At 37.1% G+C, this 21,314-nt stretch overlaps 1 protein-coding gene across 10 annotated transcripts in view; it reads right to left on the bottom strand.

Moving 5' to 3' along the window:
• rbfox1 (RNA binding fox-1 homolog 1) overlaps window positions 1–21,314 on the bottom strand; it is a 332,184-nt gene that overhangs the window by 31,247 nt on the left and 279,623 nt on the right. For 8 of the 10 annotated variants that reach the window (XR_015094247.1, XR_015094244.1, XM_086070103.1 and 5 more), the window contains 5 exons: window positions 12,603–12,749; window positions 12,392–12,445; window positions 11,727–11,819; window positions 6,301–6,361; window positions 4,224–4,277 (listed from right to left, as the gene is read on the bottom strand). Coding sequence is in view for 8 of the 10 variants with exons in the window: in XM_086070103.1 (XP_085926229.1) it covers window positions 4,224–4,277; window positions 6,301–6,361; window positions 11,727–11,819; window positions 12,392–12,445; window positions 12,603–12,749 (409 nt within the window). In the remaining 2 variants the exon portion in view is untranslated. The remainder of the gene's footprint in view (window positions 1–4,223; window positions 4,278–6,300; window positions 6,362–11,726; window positions 11,820–12,391; window positions 12,446–12,602; window positions 12,750–21,314) is intronic. The other 2 variants (XM_086070140.1, XM_086070088.1) reach the window with 1 other exon arrangement.

The raw sequence follows: 21,314 nt of genomic DNA, 5'->3' as shown, positions 1-21,314 counted from the left end.
TTTTGGTGAACTAACGAATACAGACACACTCACACGCACGCACACACGCACATACAAATAATCACCCACATACAAAATAATAAATAAAAAAAAGAGAGCAATGATGATGACATTACCGAATGAACAATACTGAACTCTTAAAAGAAAAAAAGAAAAAATGAATAGAACAAGCACCTGGTATCCACTCATTCCAATAACTAGATTCATTTAAATAACGTAATGATGAGTTGTATATCTAATCATTTGTTTCTCTGCCAGTCCATCAAAATATATTTACATGAAACAAGTCCATGGCAGAGAAAAAGAGTTGGGGAGAGTAGACACATACTTTTTTATTGATCGACCTCTAAACATGCATCGTCATAAGCACAGTATTGTTATTAAAACTACTTTTATTTATATCATACATAATATAAAAACATGCTGTCCTTCAAAGTGTAAATGTAGCCGTTAAAGGTCTTGACATCCCAACTGGTGGACTGACATACTGTTGCATAAGATTAGTTTTCAATGTAGTGTGCTTAAACTTTTTCATTGATTAGAATGACATTCACAATTACAAGCGTGGGGCGGGTAGTATATCCTAAACAATTCCTTTTATATCTTGATAGCGATATATATCTCATGTGTCTTGGTTTTTTACCCTAAAAGTAGGCTACAATAAATTTATGGCAAATTTATGGGCCTTTTCTCTGTTATTTGCAAAGGAATCAAATAAATACAACACAGTGCTTCAAGTAACATTCAAGTATGCCGACCATTTACCCAGTGGAAGTGCTAATACATGAACTCACTTTGAATTTTAGGAATAAAAGCTTGTTCTTAAGACCTGACTGTCATGTATCAGGCTGAACATTAGGGGCACCATGTAAAAAGAGTACATAGATAAGAGAATAATAATAATATAGTCATTAGTCACGTGGTTTACAAGTAGTTATATGGATACCATGTTGGCTTTGTGTGGTGAGCTGTAAATAAAGTAAATGAAAAATATATATATATCTGTGCAAGCATATTACTAAAATATGGCCTGGTTCACACAGCAAGATTTTAAAATTGTCGGCCGACGGCCCACACGTAACGAGAAAAAAATAAATCACAGGAGTAACAGTTCTGAACGTACAGTGTGTGGTGTGCTGCCACACGGCACAATTACCACATCACACACAAACAATTTAATTCATGACTGTTTCCTGGTTAGATGGGACATCTCTCAAAACCTCTCGAGATTAATCGTGACTTCAGAGCAAACAAACATGGAGAACTAGTCGTGATACTTGAGGGAAAAAAGAATAAGAAGAAGTAATAAAAGAAGGGGGAAAAAAAGTAAGTCACTCCAAGCATATGTCATATTTTCTTGGGAAATTTACCTTGAACAGTAGCGCTCGGACTCTTAATTTTATGCTACACAGAAAAAGGAAATTATGTTAAATTGTATCTGCTGTTAATGAACAAATAAGCACAATTTCTTCTGATTTTGTTTAGTAATAATGAGCAATGAAAATGGTTAGGTGAAATGTATCTGAGTTAATGAATACATTTTAAGTAGGAAATTATAAGTAGTAATATGATGTGGAGTTGTACAGGTGTACTGTTACTGTTGTTAACTTATCTTTAATCTAATTGGGGTAACTGACATCAAGTGTAATTTGAGAGCGAGATGAGAGAAGGTGAAGAGGAAGATGAGGAATGATTTCCTCGTCTAATTATGCAGTTCTTCCAAACGGAGATCTAATGAAATGGTAATAGAAACAATGAAGCATTCATTGACCTAATGAAAAATGGAAGGTTTGGACCAAAGGATAAGAGTTTCTCAAAGAGAATGAAGGAAAAGAGTAAGGTAGGTAATTGTACCTATTCATCTTTTGTCACCTTGATTTAAAGACCTAACGCCCTGGCAACCATGATAGTTATCCTGTACTGATATCATCCACAGTATATTATTGTGTCTTTGATCTTAGCAAAATAAATTGGACGAAAAAGTAATTGTTCGTTGTAATAAGTGAAATAATTGTTCCCAATGTTTTTAAGTAACATTTTTCAAACTTTAAATGACAAAATGGCTTCCATTATGTGTCCCAAATGAAGTTTCATGATTTGCAATATGTTTTCTGAAGATGCTAATTACATTTTTGAGATACAGTATAGTATTTTTCTACCTTTGCATAAAATTCATTTTCTATGAAAACTAACGCAAATCCATCTTTTAGGTCTCTTAAAAGTTATTTTTTTGTGTGTGTTTTTTCACAAATGGGGCCATTTTTGTCGATAAGGCTGTCTTTACGATTACTGCCATGGGAGAGAGCCTTAATTGATTTGTTGCAATACACCAGAGGGATCTGTGAGCTGACATGCTGGGATAAGGCAGCCATTGTGCATTCACACAATAGCAGAAAGCAAATTAACTTGTGCTTTTTCTGAGATATGTAAAAACATTTTGAAAGTGTGAAACTATGCCTGTAGCGTTGTTACGAATATATAAAGATGAGTGTAAGGATCATTTATGCACATGTATCTGCAGAGTCTGAAGGGCAACACGTAAATTGTGCGATTTTCATTCAACTATTTATGCTTTGTATTTCAGTGACCGCCACCATTTGCCCATTTGCTCAGTCAATAAGGCCTAATTACATGAAAATGACCCAAATACATCATTTGAAAAGCAGTTAACTCAAGGTATTGCTGGCAAACCACTGAGATGAATTAAAGAAATGCATCAGCAAAAGACAAAGCAAATATATACTGCACTGACAGTAAAGTCAAAATCAAGAGCAAGTGAACATGTGAACTTTTGTTTCTTTGCTAAGATGTCAGTTGCTATATTTACTCATGGAAACAATGTTGAGAACAGGTTTCTTTAAGGTCCATTAAGTCTGTATGTCTCCTGTTTTCTTGTTGGTGGAGATAAATGGCAGAAGAAATTGGGAGCAAGCAAACACTTCCTTGATGGTCTGATCGATACAAATCTGCTCTACTTATCAACCTTAACTACAGTATACAACATTTTCATTGACAAAAGCACAGTTTCAAAATTACAAGGACCTAGTAATGTTAAAGAGGGCTTTTGGGTGATCACTTATTCTAACGTATTCTAATAATCTGGAAACACTTATAATTCCCAAAATCGAATTTAAATCAGAATTTAAATCGGACAAGTAACTTTTTCATGTGTGCGCATTTGTGCTGTTCCTCATTTTATACAATTCCACTGATGTCTATATATTTTCAGTTGCTATTCACAGATTTGGCACAAATTAAACAACTGAACATACAAATTTCTTTCTTAGAGGTTTGTCAATATAACTTTTAATATAAATTTCAGATTTCTTTAATATATTTGCTCTAATATTTTAGGATATTAGCAAGATATTGATATAGATTTGAAAAAAAGCTTCAAGAATTGTATGTATTTCCACATGTAACATGCAGTCTAAGGAAAATATTTCATTTTTTACCATAACCATCTAACCTTCATGTAGCGTGCAATGTTATGCCCTCACAAAGGCATGTCTAGTTAATTTTACTTGGACTAATAACTTCAAATTACTGCATTTGTTATTCATGTGGACATATTCATAAACAATAACACCCTCATCGGCATTTTGTATGTTAGAAAGTGGGACAAAGGAAATCGATGCAAAGCCATTTTGTGATTAAAAGAGTACAGTGTGATTTATATAATGAGTCCAACAGGAAAATAGAAAATATTGATTTAAAATGTATTTCATATACTATATTTTAATGTCCTGCAGAACAACGGACAATCAGATATATTTTTCCCCTTGTCCTTCATTCTTATTCTGAGATATGTACTGTAATCTTTTCTTTTCTTTGGCTCTCTTATCTCAGATTCCAGGTATTTTTACTTTAATGGCCATCATTAATGAAGGAGCGCGGGGGTGAGGGGCATTGCTGGAATGACAAAGAAGTGGGGTGTGGAAGACGTGGTAGCGGGAGTAGCAAAGTGTGTGTTTGTTTTTTATTTGTGTCATATTTGCGCAAATCAGCATAGTTCTCATTCTAAAAAAAGAATTTGCTTGGTTGAATGTTGCTTAGGAGGAAAGCAGAGGAGGGAGAGGTGAAAAAAGGGTCAAATGAGAGGGACGGGAAGGGAAAAATAGAAAAGATACTGGAAGAAAAAAGGATTATGGAGAAGTTTGGAGAAAAGAAGCAAGGAAACAATAAAAGAGAAGAAGAAAATCGAGAAAGATATGTGCCCCTACCTGCATAGAATTCAGGGCTGTAGACAGCACTGACCACTGGATTCAACTTCCAGCCTGGAAAGGAAAAGACAAAGAGTGACACCGATAAGAAAATGATGCCCGTTTTTTTAAAGCGACCATCTTAAATGATCAGTAGCGGCTTGCACTTCACTAATTGCAATTCTGGAAAGGTATTTACTAATCATAAATAAAAATGGGGAGTGGGGGTGACGGTGGGTGGGGGGGGGGGGTGCTAAATGTTTGTAAATGTTGGATGTAAATGTGTGATAAGTAAAATGCCAAGATATTGTCAAGTCAGTAGAGGATTGTTACAAGTATTGTCCTGTTCAATCAACATACTTCAGCTACCAGTAATTTAAAAATGACTTTTATCTTGGTTTAACTTTCACTCTACATCACTTGACATCATCAGCTGTAGCACAAGCTTCTGTGCATGGTCACTTGGGGAGCCAGTTCATCAGTTCATCCAGTGTTGTGTCTAAAAAACTGAAGGGTTTGTTATAAGTATTCCATATGATTAGCAAAATTGATAATTGTACAGTTTATTTTATTATTATTTATTTTAACAAGGAAAATGATAATGATCACTTTGGTTGTATTCTTCTACATGAATTTTTCTAAATATCAGATGGCGTGCAAGCCTTTTTTTTGGTGACATATTAAACAACATACAACAACAATGGGCGCCTGCTTCGCCTCCCGCTTGCGTAAGGGGATCTGCTAATACAGTACCTCCATCTTTATAATTCAAATAAAAAATATATATATAAAGAAAGAAAAACGCTTTGTTTCTTTTCCCCTTTTGCATTTACCACCATGAACCTGAAATGTAGTATAAATGAAATGGTGAAAAAGCCCCTTGATGGCAGGGCCTTGGGGGTGGAAGAGATCTAGAAAGACTATGAAAAAAATAGGAGAAAGACTTAAAAACAAAACAAACAAAAAACGGTGGTCCACCATCCTGGTCAGCCCATCCAGAGGCATTTGTCAGCCAAGACAGCCCCACAACATCTATAGACTTTCTTGATCTCATCTCATTTTGGCCCTGCCATCGAGGGGATTTTTGACCACCTCAGTGACCTCTAACACAGAGGTAGGCGAGCCTACTGGAGAAGGGGGACTAAAGGGTGTGTTCAGGGGGATCACACTCCTCAGCCTCCCTAGTAAGGTCTGTTGAGTGGTTCTGGTGATTATTAAAGGGTTATTATTTCACCACATTGGAAACTGTTAATAAAACTCCAACGTAACACAGCTGGCTTTTTTTGTTTACATACTGTAGCTTACTAGCTCCGGGGAGAAATGTTTTGTGCTTTCATCAGCCAATCATTAGTGTATTTCTTCTGAAATGTCACATCCTTATATGGGTTATTCAGCCAATAAATCACATCTGAGATTCAAATCTCAGATTCAGGAAATACTATGTGTTTTTTGCCCTTGCCAAGCAACAGTGGACCAACTCGACACCCTCAACAGGCTTCTGGAGGATGCATGAGGGTTTACCCAACCAGTCTAGATTTGTTTTATTGACATGGAGAAGGTGTTGGGACATGTCTGTCTTGGAGCCCTGTATGGGCTTGCTTCTGAGTATGGGATACCAGAACTACTGACTTGTTCAACCCCTTTTTATGACCAGTGTCGGAGTGTAGGTAGTCCACATTGCCGTCAGTAAGTATTATTCGTTTTCAGTGATTGAGGCATTGAAGGTGTCCCGTTTGGTAGCCTCAGTATTACGTTGCTGTGTTTTGCAGATGATGTGGTTCTGTTGGCTTCATTAAACCATATCTTCAACTCTTGCTGGAGCGGTTCTTAATTATGAGTTTATTAAACTTAATACACACACGCTGGAGAGACTATTTATGTCAACTTTCTATTTGTATTCAAATGTGAATAGCAATTAATTCAGGTTGTTAATAGCAGCACAAATGTTCAACCACTAACCCCCCGCCCCCACATACACTGTATTTAAAATGTCTTGCTTAAATTGATATAGATTTATTACTCTGTCAGTCCAAACACTACATGCTGCCCACCTACAGTGATTGCTTTAGCACATATAAGTGCACTTTGGTAACCATACCATTTGCATATGGGTTGACAGTCTTCTTATTTGTCATTACTCGGGCTGTTGCATTGTTGACCTACGGTAGGTAGAGAGAAAACTTCATGAGTTATGACAATTGCTATAAATAACAGCTTGTGAAAGATTGCATGCATTGTCACCTTGTATTGTGAACAAAGAAACATTTCAAAATGGAAGCAGCATATGGTGTCATGTCAAACATTCATTTGTGTTTTCACAGTTGCATTCAACACTGAAAAAAAAACATCCCAAAAAAAATCACCTTTCCTTCACATTTGCATATTTTCTATTATTTTCAACATGCGCTTCACTTAGAGTGACATTTCGGTAAATGTAAAGACAAAAGTAAAGTAAAAAAAAAAAACACACAGATGCAAAAAGGCATTTGGCTCATTTTGTTTTGTGAACACAGATGCATGCAGAGGGCAGGGAAAAAAAAAAAAATAGAAATGTCAATAGGGTAAGGAGGAAGAAAATATGCCGGAAGCATTATGCAACATTCAGACAGTCTTGGAAAATGACATAATTGTGATGAAAGCACTCAAATGCATTCGGACTTGGACAACAGCCTTTCTATAGCATGGAAAATAAAAATAATTAAAACCCTAATGAACGTAGATATTGTAATCAAGTCAATGAATCAACCATCCAACTCATTCCAAAAGTTAAATAAAAGTTAACAGGGGAAATTAAAATGCAGGTGCATTATCGTCAAACCAAACTTCACAAAGTATTTTTCAACAATCTTCGATAGATGTGCAAATGAATCATGTCTCAGTCAGTATCGCTCGTACACGCAATTCCAAGAGAACACTTAGTGAATGGACATGTACGTTGTCATGTAAGAAAATATGTCAATATACAGCATCAACCCAACCACAATTCAAAAAGAAATGTCACGTGAGATTTAGTGTTGCAAACGTTCAAGAGAGGAAAAGAGAGAGGAAATGCTGGCAGAATGGCTCGCTCGCCCACACTTACCATTCCCAAACCTTTTGGCCCCGCCCACTTGTTTGTGTACTGTTACCGTTGTAACTTTGGGGCCCTAAACAAGCTACCATTGGAAGGATGGTGGGGGAAGGAGGGGATGAGAAAGGAATAAGCATCATCGTATTCAGGTGGCTAAGAAAACTTTGCAATCATTCCACTGTACAAACTCTCTCCTTCAGCCCTTCCACTGTTATACATAATAAATTTCAGGGCGGGTTTCCTTGTTTCCACTCATTATTATCATGTGGTGAGCTGAGAGCGAAAAACAAAAGTTATTTCTATAAACCTAGATGGGAAGTGTGTGTAAGAACTCTACGCATCTACTTCCAACATGTAGCTGGTAGTAATAATAACACTCTGGTGTGCATCAAACACTTGGACCAATGCTGCTTGAAGAGATGTGTCTATGTGTCTGACTGTGAACAACATTGGGCAACTTCAGGACAGTTAAAATGAACCAGTGATAAAATGTCAGTGGAACGCATAATGGCAGTGTGAATGTACAACAAATGAGTTATGTTCTGTACAGTCGCAGAAAGCTATGTGCATTGAACAGTCTTGGCACTTTTCTTTTTTTTTTTTTTCGTTACAGATATTTGCGAAGTCTCAGCTGGTAAAAACAACAATTTAAAACAAGAAATCCAACAAGCTTACACGATACAACTCAGTAGACAACTTATTTTTTGGGAGGTCGGTGCTTCATAACGCCAGAAGTAATACAAAATTGTCACAATCGGTTGCAAGTTTACACTTATGCTCATTTTACTGGACAACATTTAGTTTGATACAAATGATGCCAGCGGGTCCAATAAGTGAACCATGACCAAATGTTAATGTAAAATATACTATAATTTTCTGCTGTCAGAAAAACTAAACGAAAAAAACAACACATGTACAATGCCCAAGAGGCCAAGAGTTGTCTTTGCAAGACACACGTATAATAATGTACTGCATTGTGATCATTTGAATCAGCACAATGGTGAGTAACCATGGGGACTTGAGGAGTCATTGTGACTTGGTCTCGAGTTGACTGAAATAACTGTTTTGATTATTTGTAACTAGAACAAAGCTAAAAGACTTGAAACTTGACTAAAATGATGATGATGTTAATAATAAATAATGTTGACTTATAAAACAGTGATTCTCAAAGTGTGGTATGGTGGCTCCCTCTAATGTCCCTTAAAAGTATCACCAAATTAAATATTCAAAATCTGCATAATCGTACATTGTTATAATCCACTAGGGCTGGGCAAAAGTGAATTGAGAATGACTCCTAAATTCCAGTTCAATTCTTAAATTTGAAGACTTGTCTTCTTTCTGTTCCATTTCATTCTAGATTGGAGAATTTGTATTTATATTGGGGGGTTTTTCATCTTCTTTTTTTCCCTGAGAGCTCAGTATTCATACGGCAGCTTTCCCAAGTCAAAGTGTCATCATCATCATCACTTTCTCTTTTATTTTATTTTTATTTTTTTTAAACTTTTTTATAGGAGGGACTCTGAAGTATCCGGTTGTGTTTTTCTTCTTTGATAAATCAAATGAGTTGAAATAAAAAAGGAATTGAGGTGACAAACAGGAAGCAATTCAAACTCAAATTGCCGGAAGTAGAATCGAAATTCCATTAGCACACATGAGGTGCAGGTTTCGCTTCTGGCTCCAGCCTTCCTGTGTGGAGTTTGCATGTTCTCCCTGTGCCTGCATGTGTTTACCCTGGTTTTCCTCCCACATTCCAAAAACATGCATGGTAGGCCGATTGACCACTCCAAATTGGCCATAGGTGTGATTGTGGGTGCGAATGGTTGTTCGTCTATGTGTTCCCTTTGATTAGCTGGCAACCAGTTCCTTGACAGCTGGGATAGGCACCAGCATGACCGTGACCCTCGTGAGGATAAGCGGTTTGGAAAATGGATAGATGGAAATAGTAATGGTCTTAAATTCGGGTGAACTTAGAGTAAAATTATGAAGTGCATGGAAAAGGTTACAATTTTATAATTAAGTACAAATTAAATATAAGATAAAAACAGTTAATCTGGTTTAATTAGAACAATGTATCAGAGGCAGAAAGCATGACTGATGAGGTGTCAATAACCTGCCCCGCATTTTTGGGCACCCTAGAGTCACCGGCACACACCCGCAGCCTCACACTGACCAGTTAGCTTGGGCTTAAGAAACTTTGCTGACTATTTAAGAACATTATCTCTTTGAAAAGGGGGCATTCTTCGCTTGCTAAAACATAGGCAAGACTAACAAACAGAAGCAGAGTGAGGGAACTAAGGTCGATGAGCGGGTTTAGAAAAGACAAAGAATTAGTAACATTTTGAGCCAAAATAAATAAATAAATAGTTATACTTTATTGTATTAAACTCATGCTACAGTATAAAAGTAGCACCCATGGCTAACATTGGCTTGTTCTAAGGCTGGTTTAGTGTTGGTAGCGCTGCTATTTCGCTGAAGCTGGACAACATTCTCTGTAACAACTACACATTTGCATAATTGCATGCCTTTATGAATAGCCATGTTTGAGAATTGTGATTGTGCATGTCAGTGAGGGGCACAACTTTGATCAGATACAAGAGAGTGAGGAGGGGGCGGATTAGTGAAGAGAGGCTTAAAAATTGCAAACTCCCCATTTAAGTTAAAAACAACTACATGGAATGAATTAATTAGCTTTTAAAATTAAATACACTTGAGATAAAACTGTGGTGAAAGTATGGTGAAAATAATACAAATGAAATTATATTCGACAACAATATAAACGCGACACTTTTGTTTTTGCTCCCATTTTTTGTGAGAGGAACTCAAAGATCTAAAACTTTTATCACATACACAATATCACTATTTCGCTAAAATATTCACAAAGCAGTCCAAATCTGTGATAGTGAGCATTTCTCTTTTGCCAAGATAATCCATCCCACCTCATAGGTGTGCCATATCAAGATCCTGATTAGACACCATGATTAGTGCACAGGTGTGCCTTAGACTGCCCACAATAAAAGGCCACTCTGAAAGGTGCAGTTTTGTTTTATTGGGGCGGGAGGGTTCAGAAAAAACAGTCTATTTTCTATTCCTCTAATTTCTCATTTCTAGCTCCTGAATGCAAAACGACCATTAGAGGACAGCCGATACTGATATCGGCCACCGTTGCGAGTACCAATAGTTTAAAATAAGGCTGGTATCGGCACTGATGCCGATATCTGGTATCGGTACTCACCCATCCCTAATATAAGCTAACACTCACAAGTTATTTTGGTTAAATGGGTACATGTAAAAAGAAGGAAAAGTAAAACCATGAGGCAAATTAACAAAACCATCTTTTTTCTTAGGAATGCAGGAAAAGGAGTCCCTTGGAGAAATTCGAAAAATCAAGGTGTCTCTTTCCGCTTGGCTTGACTTGCTTCATCCCTGGGAGGATGAAGCCTGACCCAGAAGAAAAATGTGGCTACCCGATCATGGCAGATTGAAACAAACTCACACTGTTGGCTCTGTTCGCACCCCAGTTTTTAGCACTGTCTGCAAAAATACGAACACTTGGCCTGACATGCCTCTGCGCAGTTTGTGGCACTGAACTAGAACTGGGCACAAAAAATGAGCCCTTTGTGTCAAGCTTGTAACCTACTAGCCTTTCTATTTGACCCTCAGACCAAATATAAATGAGAACTATCAAACAAAAGTGTATCTGCATTTTACAAATGTTCTATGTGCAAGTGACGACATTATTAAAAAAGATCCCCATTTACAGCAGCACAGTAACAGTAAATGCACACAAGCAGCATGTGACTACAGCCCCGTATTCTAATCACAAATGAATGGGATGTACTCTTCTTGCATGTGCACATGAACATCCCATAATTTAGAAATTACTTACAGATTTTAAACATAAATTGTAACTCCAATTAGACAATTTAGAAGATTATCATTTTGAGACCAAATCATGTTTTTAGTCAAATAAAGCAGTTGTGTGAGGGGCCAACACAACAGTTTATATCTATTTTCCTCATAGAAGAAGAAGAAGAAAATATTTTATGTAAACTTGGCCTAAGTTAGCTGGGAAAGGCTGCATTTTCCATGTGATCCTGAACAGGAAATGTGGTAGAGAGAGAATATTATTTTTTTTCTGTTTTTCTTTGCAGCACTTTGGGCAGCTAAAAATCTTAAACATCTTCAAGTTCTCAGAATACAGTTCATAAATTGAAATAATATACAACACATAAAAAAACATCTGCTACTGTACTGTATATGTGATTTGTGTTTTTTAAAGAAAACTTCAAGCACAGACAAAATTAAAACCTTGGATGACTTTTGAATGCCATTTGACAAGAAAGATAAGAAAAGGTGTGGTAGACTGTTGGAGACTCACACAAGCACTCACACATACATCAATAGGGAACAAAAAGGACAATAAGAAGAGAGAGGTGGAAAGATGGATTTTGTACCTCTATTTTCCGGCCTTCGACCACAGTGCCGTGTAATTTCTCCCTGGCCCTGTCGGCGTCCATACTATGCTCAAATGTTACAAATCCAAAACCCTGCATAAATTTAAAAAAAGAAAAAGAGTGAAAACACCAAGATTAAAAGCATTTATTTATTAATACAATTTTAGCATGAACATGGCACATTTAATTGTATAATCAAGCAAGCCAAAAATAATATAAAGCTTTGAAAATAAAGAGTTTAGCATCACATGTGCTTTTTCCAGTGTAACCACAGAAAGACAAATGGGAAATTATATCTTTAAGCACGTGTGATAAAGTCATACGGCACTGTGCAAAACAAGTGCCAGACAAGATTAGCCCAAGGACAATATCTCAATGTTGCCCTATTGATCTGTCATGACTCTTTAGTTTGTTAATTGAATTGAAAGGGGAGATATTTAATTATCTTTGAAGACATACAACCAATATGGAATATAAAATATCTTCATCAATACAAAAATGCTGTTCCTCATTAATGGTGTTAGTTTATCATTGAGTAATATTTTTGCTCTGGACTGAAGCAGTTCATTGTATGACATTGGGGCTTAACAATATGCAGTAGTCTCTTATTCCTTTATTTTTTTATGTTTCACCTTAGACTTAACAGAAGAAAAAAAAACACAGACCTTAGAACCACGCTCGTTGAAGATGATTTCCACGTCTAAGATTTTGCCAAATTGCTGTTATTAAAAAAGAAAACACACTGATTACTTAATAAGCAATAAGTAGCAATATTCTACATACCACTATCAAATTAACAACAAAAAGAGTACCACATTTCTTTTTTTTCAATAAATAAAACAGAACCTGAATGTCACTGTGGCGTATTGTACTCACGCCAAACATTTGCCTGAGGTCTGGGTCTCTGAACCTGAAGGGGATGTTGGACACATGAAGTCTTTTGGGTTGGGCCTTGCTGTCTGTGCTCTCAGGTACAGTCTGTGTCGGTGGATGGCTATCTGTCTGTGTTGGATCGTCTGTCTGCTGGAGAAAACAATCCATTACCAAACCGCAAAGATGGCAAGAATTTCAATGAGGAAAAGAAAGAAACGCGTATTTTGTCATGGTCTCTATTTTGTTTTTTATTATTCCATTACTTAACTTTCTTAAGTGCAAGTTTGTTTGAACCACCACACACCAAGGGACACGACCAACTGTGACTGGTCTGTTGCTTCCAGTTTTCATGAGTGGCTGACGGTCAACAAATGGTTTTGCAAATTCTAATTTGAATCATAGGTGAACTGCTTTGCAATGTCATGGATGTAACCAAAAATCCATGATGTGTTTGTTACATGTCTTAATGTAACTACAGCAGCCGGGGCAAAAAAAGCCATGTTGTTTTTAGATTCATAAAAAAACAATACAATATAGATGCAGGTATGTGGGGCCTCACAATGTTATTTTTAATAAAAACACCACGGTCACAGTTTTTTTTTATTACAGCACGTCTGTAAGTGTGCATCAGGGAGCCACCATCTAAAATTGGTTCGCAATCGTTCTGTCCAATTGCGTTCGGTAGGTTGCTCAATGTGTGGCGGGCCTTAATCCCAAAATAAATTTAGGTTGTGAGTATACTGTATTTTAAAAGAGGAGACAAGTTCAAAAAAAGGGAAGAGCAATATAGAAAGGTACTTTACAACATCCGGCCATATATGAATATAAGAACAGAACAGAATCAGATACACGGGTGTTGATCCATTAAGGTTATTGATCCGACGGCATTGAGATGATAGAAATGAGCATCAACAGCAGCATCTTTGTCCTGTTGCTTAATGTTAGTGAGATCAATGAAAAACAGAAGTGTTCCGTGTGTGCGTGCATGCGTGTGGGTGTGTGTGTGTGTGTGTGTGTGTGTGTGTGTGTGTGGGTGTGTGTGTGTGTGTGTGTGTGTGTGTGTGTGTGTGTGAGAATCTGTAGTTTTAACTGCTGCATACTTGGCAGTTTTCTCATTTGGGTAGTTACAGCTCTATACAGAAGTATTGTGTCTGTTTCAAAGGGCGAATCACACTAAAGTTAACTGCTTGAATAAATGGATCTGACTTAAGCGCTTTTGTTCTGCCCGAATTTTAGAATATTAAACATACAGAACCCTAAGTGCATTAATAAAATATAAATTCTTAAAAATACATTTCGTAAAATGGTTATGTGATACAATATGTTTAAAAAAAATAATACTGTTATTCTTGCAAGAAGGTTGGAACCATTTTGCACAACTGAACCCTTCAGTAAATTAAGTAGAATGTAATTGTCTCCACGATTTTCTTAAGTATCAGCAATAAGTACTTTTTCTAAAATGCTGTAAATGGCTGGCTCTAATAATTCTAAAGAAATATTGGGTGTTTTAAATAAAACGGCATCACAAAATTTGCTAGCTTCTCATAGTTACAAAAAATAAATAATAATATGTAGATGAGTTAAGATTATATTTCTAAAGAAATTAAAACTAAATTAAAAAGCATTTAACTACCCCCATGCATGTTCTGAAACCTCAAAAACTTGGGAATTGAGCTGTTTGTTGTGGTAAAAAAAAGGTCAAGTAAAAATCTGTTGCTGCATGTCGACATACAACAATGCTTCCATTCGTCTCAGCTCTCCTATCTATGTCTTTTCTTTCTGTCTTCTGCTTACAGTCCAAGGCTACAAGCCATCTAAAAATACAGCGTATATGTGGGGGCGAGAGGGTGTGATAAAAAACAAAAAACAAAAAACGAAGCAGCATAAGGCCAGCAGACTGTGAGTCTTGCACGCAATACCTAAGTATACATGGGAACGCAAGGAGTGCACACAAACACAGCCACAACTGCCATCTGTGCGAAGCTCACTGGTAGCGACAACATCCGCCTACACTCGCAGCAAAGACGTAAAACAAACAAACACATGGAGCATCTCGTCTTATTTGGCACCAGAAACTGATATGTGAAGTGAGGACAGGCTTGAGGCAGCATGTTCTATGGCATGTTGGTGAAATCAAGCTGAGACTATAGCAAACATTGTTGCCAGTGAGCTTGATTTGTCACCATTGTAAAATAATGCCCCAAGTCATATTTTCACCAAAATATATTTGCACTGTATTTATTCATTTATTTATTTTTACCATACACATATCTCTTGGCCACTTTTATTCGCATCTTTAGTTAGACAGATTATTCAGTTTTATCCCTGGAATGAAATTATTCATAAATATAATACACTATATAGAATATATGGATCTAAAAAAAAGCTAGTATTTTAGGACGGTGATGATGTGAAGTAAAGCCTTTTCATTGTGTCACTGTGTTTAATGAATATTCTCATTTTACTTATTTAGGAAATGTAGTATCTTCAAGTTATACGATATCTCATATATTAAGTTTATCATGGTCTCGTCAGACCATAGAACATGGTTCCACGAAGCCATGTCTTAGTCATCTTCAGCACACTTTGTGGGCTTTATTGTGCATCATCTTGAGAAGAGACTTCCTTTTGGGATGACAGCCATGCAGGCCAATTTGATGCAGTGTGGCGTATGGTGTGAGCACTGACAAGCTGACCCCACTCCCCGCACCCCTTCAACCTCTGCAGTTCCAAAGACAACCTCTGGATGTGACGCTGATCATGTGCACGCAACTTCTTTAACCGGCTGTGGCAAGGTCTGTTCCAAGTGAATCTGTCTGCTGGGGAAGGAAAAGGACTATACAATTTTGATATTTTCACTTAGGGGTATATTCACTTTTGTTGCCAGGGATGAAGCTGTTAATGGCAGTATTTTGAGTTATTTTCTAAGGGAACAATACAGTTATATAAACTGTAAACTGACTACTTTTCTTTGTAGCGTTGACAGTTCTTCAGTGTTGTCCAATGAAAGTATTTAATTAAATATCTGCAGAAATGTGAGGTGGTGTGCTCACTTTTGTGAGATAAAGTACATTTAGATGCACACTTAAGAAATGGGAAAACATATAGTTTGTGTAACTTCTGCCCCTAATTTAACCTTCTGTCTGTTTTTATTCTACTGCGGGAGCATTTCAGACAGACAGACAGACACAATAAAGTAGATATATAATATTAAACTTTAACTCATACCAACAGACAGAATATAGTGTTCTTCCCAGTATGCTGTTTTTTTTTCTTTCTTACAAAGAGTATTCATGTAGGATGGGCTTGATGTCACACAATAAACAGATCAGATGATGTCATGTATAAAGTATGTGTGCATATACTGTGCATGCTGATTTACAAAGAAAAGTCTAATCTATCTATCTATCTATCTATCTATCTATCTATCTATCTATCTATCTATCTATCTATCTATCTATCTATCTGTCATCTACTTTAAAGCCCTTACTCAAGAATATGCACTAATTTTAATTACCTAAGCCGAGTGTAAATTAAAAGTGCACAGAGGTCACTGCATCCAACCTATCAAATAGACAATTCACTTCATTTTAAAGCCAGAGCCTTTTACACATTGGGGTGCTGTTAGCATTTATTGTATTGTGGCTTTAAATTGATACAGATCCAGCTATAGTCAGCAGAATGAATAGGACATTGCTGCACACATGGAAACTTGTGACTAAAATCAGTTTCTGAATAGATGTTGCTCTGCAGAGATGTTAACAGCAGTAATACATTGTAGTATACACACCCGCACGCACTAACGCGTGCACACACACATTTGTTACAATAAAGATTTGAAGTTGCAATGGTTATCCATCAAAACAAGGAACCTCTTGCTTTAGCCACACTCGCTGGAATTATTTGGCAAGGGTTCAAGGGTCTGTGTTTTGTTTGTATTGTATAGTCTGTGGTGCAGTACTGACATGAGAAACATTTTTTACTGTTTTAAGAGTAGGCTTGGTTGAATATTTGAATGCTTCTGTGTATTACTTTTAATTATGCATGAACTTCTTATTAAATATCAAGCCATATAGTGTATTTTTGCTTAGTTACTGCATTTATTTTTGATGGTTTTATCCTCTTATGTTGGCTACTTTATCAGTGTGTAGCCCTCATCTGCATCCTAAAATAATACATAACTCTGGCCCAGTTGCAGCAGACATGGAATTTGTGTATTAACATCACCAAGTAGCTGTTTTCAGCTGTTATTGTTGCTTTCATGTTATTTTGGGAATCTTACTCATCGCAGGCAGAAACAGTTGAAGTGTGGTGAATGAAAGCTACACCCAGGAAAAATGAGACAGAGAGCAAGAAAGAGAAAAGTGGAGAGAGGGGGACGTGGCTGCAAAGATGAGGAGAGGAAAATAAAAATAAAGCAGTGACTTGATGTGGGGGAAGGAGCACAGCAGACGGCCAGACTGGAAGGGAAAACCGACGAGCCTTCCAGATGCTTCTTTTGCTGACAATTGTGTTTTTCTTCCTTTAACTACATGCTATACTATACTGTATTCTTGTTAAAATGAATTTAGTTTGTGCTAAAAGAATCATACACACCGACCCCCATACAGCATACTGTAAGCTTAACTTAAAATATAGAAGTTTTTCAAAATATCAAAATACATGAAACTATGATTGTTGTGATTTTTCCCCCCATACCATTTAGAGTCTCAGAACAATTCTTCTAAAGACAGTGTCATTGCCTGTGCTTTTGGTTTTGAGTTATTGAATATTTGTATTTATCTCCTGATCATGCCTTCCCCATTTGCTCCTCACGTCTGTTTCTCCACTTGGTCTTGCCATTTCTGTTCCTCCTCCAATCAGGTCTAGGAGCTCTAAGCTGTTTTTTTGTTTTGTTTTGTTTTTTGCATGGAACATGCTCATTGAAGAGAACCCACTAATTAAAATAACTACAGTCATTGTAAGGGCATAATGTCAAGTTTAAATCATTTGTTTTTATTTCCTTCTATGTCAGGCACTCTATAGAACAAACAGCAAGCACACCCACTACATAAATGAATTCAGTTATCAGCACAGAATTCTGATAAATTTACTTTTAATGGATTTATTTGCGACAGAATAAATACAAATTTACTCCTACAAAAAGATACTTTGTTAGCCTACTGGCCGACAACACATTCACCACAGAAATTAAATTTGAAGTGTATTACAGTATATAATTCTTCAAGAAAGTAATAAGTTCTGTGAAGGAAATGTCATGACTTGGGCATGCGTGGCAGCTTGTGGGACAAGCTCGCTAATCTTTTTTGAACAACATGATGGCAGCAACAAAATAAAAATAAAAATCTGTTAGTTGAATTGAGAAAACAACCACACCGATCAGGAGATTTGTCATGCTGCATGATAATTACCCAAAACAAAGCAGCTCACCAGAGGAAAAAAGTGCAAGGTTTTAGACTAGCCAAGTTAATCTCCAGACCTAAATGCTGTAGAGCATGCAAGTTACCTGATAAACACGAGATAATGAAGCTCCAAAGAAAACATCTGAAAGAGGTTACAATGAAAACCTGGAAAAGTACAACAATTAAAGGATGCCAAAGTTTTGTGATGGACTTGATGTGGGTATTGCAACCATTTATCAAGTAAATTCTTCTAAATTATGTTTACAATCCAGTAAAACTAAACTGGTAGCTGAACTGTTAAACTCTGAGTGTCATATGTCGAACCCAAATATTTTCAGTCTGCAGCAAAAAACAAAACAAACAAAAAACACTTGGCTTCACTGTTACTTTTGGATGGGTGTGTATGTAATTTAAAAAAATTGGTCCTGCTAAGCTTCGAGCTAGCTTGATTCAAGTGTAGTCAAACAAACTGTAAGGAAAGACAGCATGCAAGCATATCATCACTATTAGAGTTGCTGATATCACATCAGCAAGTCAGCTTTATTATTTTCACTTTTCTGTACACATGGAGTATATAAATATTACTGTAAAAAGTGGGATATTTGTCATTCATATTAACAGTACAATAACATATATGTATAACATACTTAATACTATTCTCATTTTTTGCCAACACCGTGGATCTAAACTACTCATGATGTAATTTTGTCATGTGTTTAACAAGTGTCTAAGTTGATCACCGGAAGTGTCACCTCATTACTCTTCAAAGTGTGAAGCCCCCATTCGTTTGTGTGTTGGAAGAATAAAAAGACTTTCAACTTGGTGAAAGCAGCTCATTGTTTGGGTTCATCCTTCACAATTAATGAAATCATCTTCCTGACAACTGTATTTGCTGGATTGTTGCCTCCACACGGTTTGTGTGGTAATACTCCAACCTGCATGAATGCAATGCTATTTTGTTTACTGTTGCCTCTTTGCTGATTGTCACTTTACCTTTCTAACAAACTCCTCTTTGTTTCGTAGATTGAACCAGTCGGTCAACCACTCCGGATCTATACATTGTGCCCAAATTTTACAGTCGCCAATAGTGCCAATTTACGTATCACAAATATCTGCTACCATCTCTACCATTATCACTGAATTGGTCAACAATTGAGTCTTACTTTTAGGTACTTTTCTGCTTAAACATGATGAATGAAGAATCCAGGAACCTGAAGACTTGTTCAGAGTTGTTCAGTCAGAGAAGCCTTCTACATTAACATGGCTAGGTACGACAATAGATGCTTAATTTCATTGACATCTTCCTTTAGATATGCCTGCTATTTTTGTGGAAACAAGCAAATCTAAATTCTATTAAGTTCTAACGTTTAAGTTTACCTTCTTTAGTCCGTTTGACCACAGCTAATGCAATAGAACCAAATATTGCACCCCACGTCAAGTTATCTGGAGATCCTGCTAGTTTTTGATACAATGCAACGTAACATTTTTGGCTGAACTGACCCAAATATGAGTCTACAATCCAACCAGGTATGAAAACGTCCGTCCACGACTTCTTTAGCTTAAACTTCCGTGATTTGGTGACGTCAACAAGACATGGAAGTGCACTTGACTACGCCCCCTTGGATTAGTGGCACCACCTCTGGTCAAGGTTTGTCACACCCACGGAAATTCGAGAAGCTCCTTTTTTTTTTTTTGCTTGCCTACCTCCGTGGAAATCAATGGGGAAACAGTGATCCGGAAGAAAGACGTGGTTGCTTCCTTCGTCCGAGTCTTTGAGAAGACAGTGGATTAATTTTATTTTTGAAGGACGTACCGACAGCATTTCTCGAAGTAACTTTTGTTAATGAAAGCCTGTTCAGAGCTGGATTTTTAAACATAATGGATCGGTCAAGGCGATGTGTGACACGACTGCAAATGTGAAAGATGTAATTTTAACATTTTATTTTGATTTAGCCTTCCTTCCTATCCTTACAAGAGATGTGCCATATCATACCTTCTGCCATATTACCGATGTATTTTTAGTGCCTAAAGTGTGAGCTATATTTGTCGTGTGAAGGTTGTTTGGTTACAAGAGGTCAGATATGATAAAACAGACGGTGGTTGGATAATACTGAAGCGGCCATGTATTGTTTTGCCAGGTTACAATCCGCGGTGGTTATCTTACTGTGACTGGCAACTCGTCACCTAGTTGACGTGACTTTGTCGCTAAAGAGTCTCGACGAGACGGGTTGCACATTGCGAACACGTAGTGGCCTAAATGTGCACATTTGTGTTATTCATAACCGCTTGTAAATGTCTACAAGCATTCAGGGCAAATCAGAGACATTCACAGCAAAATAACGCTCGCAGGAGAGTTGCCGGTTACGGCAAAATAACCACTGCCTAAACAATCGGCAACTAACGCTACAACATTGTCTCTGTAGTAGCGTTATGCTATTTTTTCTTACAATAAAATATTATGCCACTTTTCCACATATTAAAACAGTTCTCGAATGTGTAAAACACATCTGTCTGTCAACACGTCTGGCTCAAATTGGTAAGTCTGCTCGCTATAGCCGAGTCGTTTCCATACACAACATGAGCACATGGCTAACAGAGCCAAAATCACAGCCCCTTTGAGAGAGAAGGGTACGGCCTAGACGTGACCTGGTGCAGCTATTTACATAAAAGTGACACGCCCCTAAAACAGGCTGTTTTGAACAGATCGTTTTTTTTGCTGATTTGGGGACAGCAAAAATATTAAATCCAAAGTAAATTTTGATGAATGCATTCACAGACATTTATTTTACACATTTGAGAACTACTTTAGCATGTGGAAATCTTGAATAATACAAGACCTTTAAAAAAAACATAATAATAAGTTTTTAAATGCTCTGATCTTCCGATGAAAGACAAACAAGCAGGGCAGACAACTCGGGTGTCTCCCGCTTAGGAGCTGGGACCTTTTGTATAACGTAAATACAACTGAACGCAATGATTTTCAAATTTCACGCTTCATAAAACCATTGTCAGTTAACACTGTTTGTTGCTACAGCTACAAATGCAAGTTAAAACTGTACCATATGAAGCCAAAGCCATTTATCACGAACACCCAGAAATGCAGCTGGCTTCTCTCGGCTCAACCTCAGCACGGATGCAAAATTTGCTGCAGTCTGTCGAGTCCACATTTCACTTTTTGGAAATCATGGCCGTTGTGTCCTTTGGGCCAAAGAGGAAAAGACCATCTGGATTGTTATCAGCGCAAAGTTCAAAAGCCACCACCTGTAACGGTATGTGGGGGTGTTATTGTCAATGTAGCCTGGTTTATATAGAG

This window comes from Leptonotus elevatus, chromosome 1 (genome assembly GCF_054856555.1).
Source record: "Leptonotus elevatus isolate MCC_2025b chromosome 1, RoL_Lele_1.0, whole genome shotgun sequence".
Lineage (NCBI taxonomy): Eukaryota > Metazoa > Chordata > Actinopteri > Syngnathiformes > Syngnathidae > Leptonotus > Leptonotus elevatus.
Note: the sequence above shows the minus strand (reverse complement) of the source record. Positions and strands in the feature narration are given on the sequence as shown.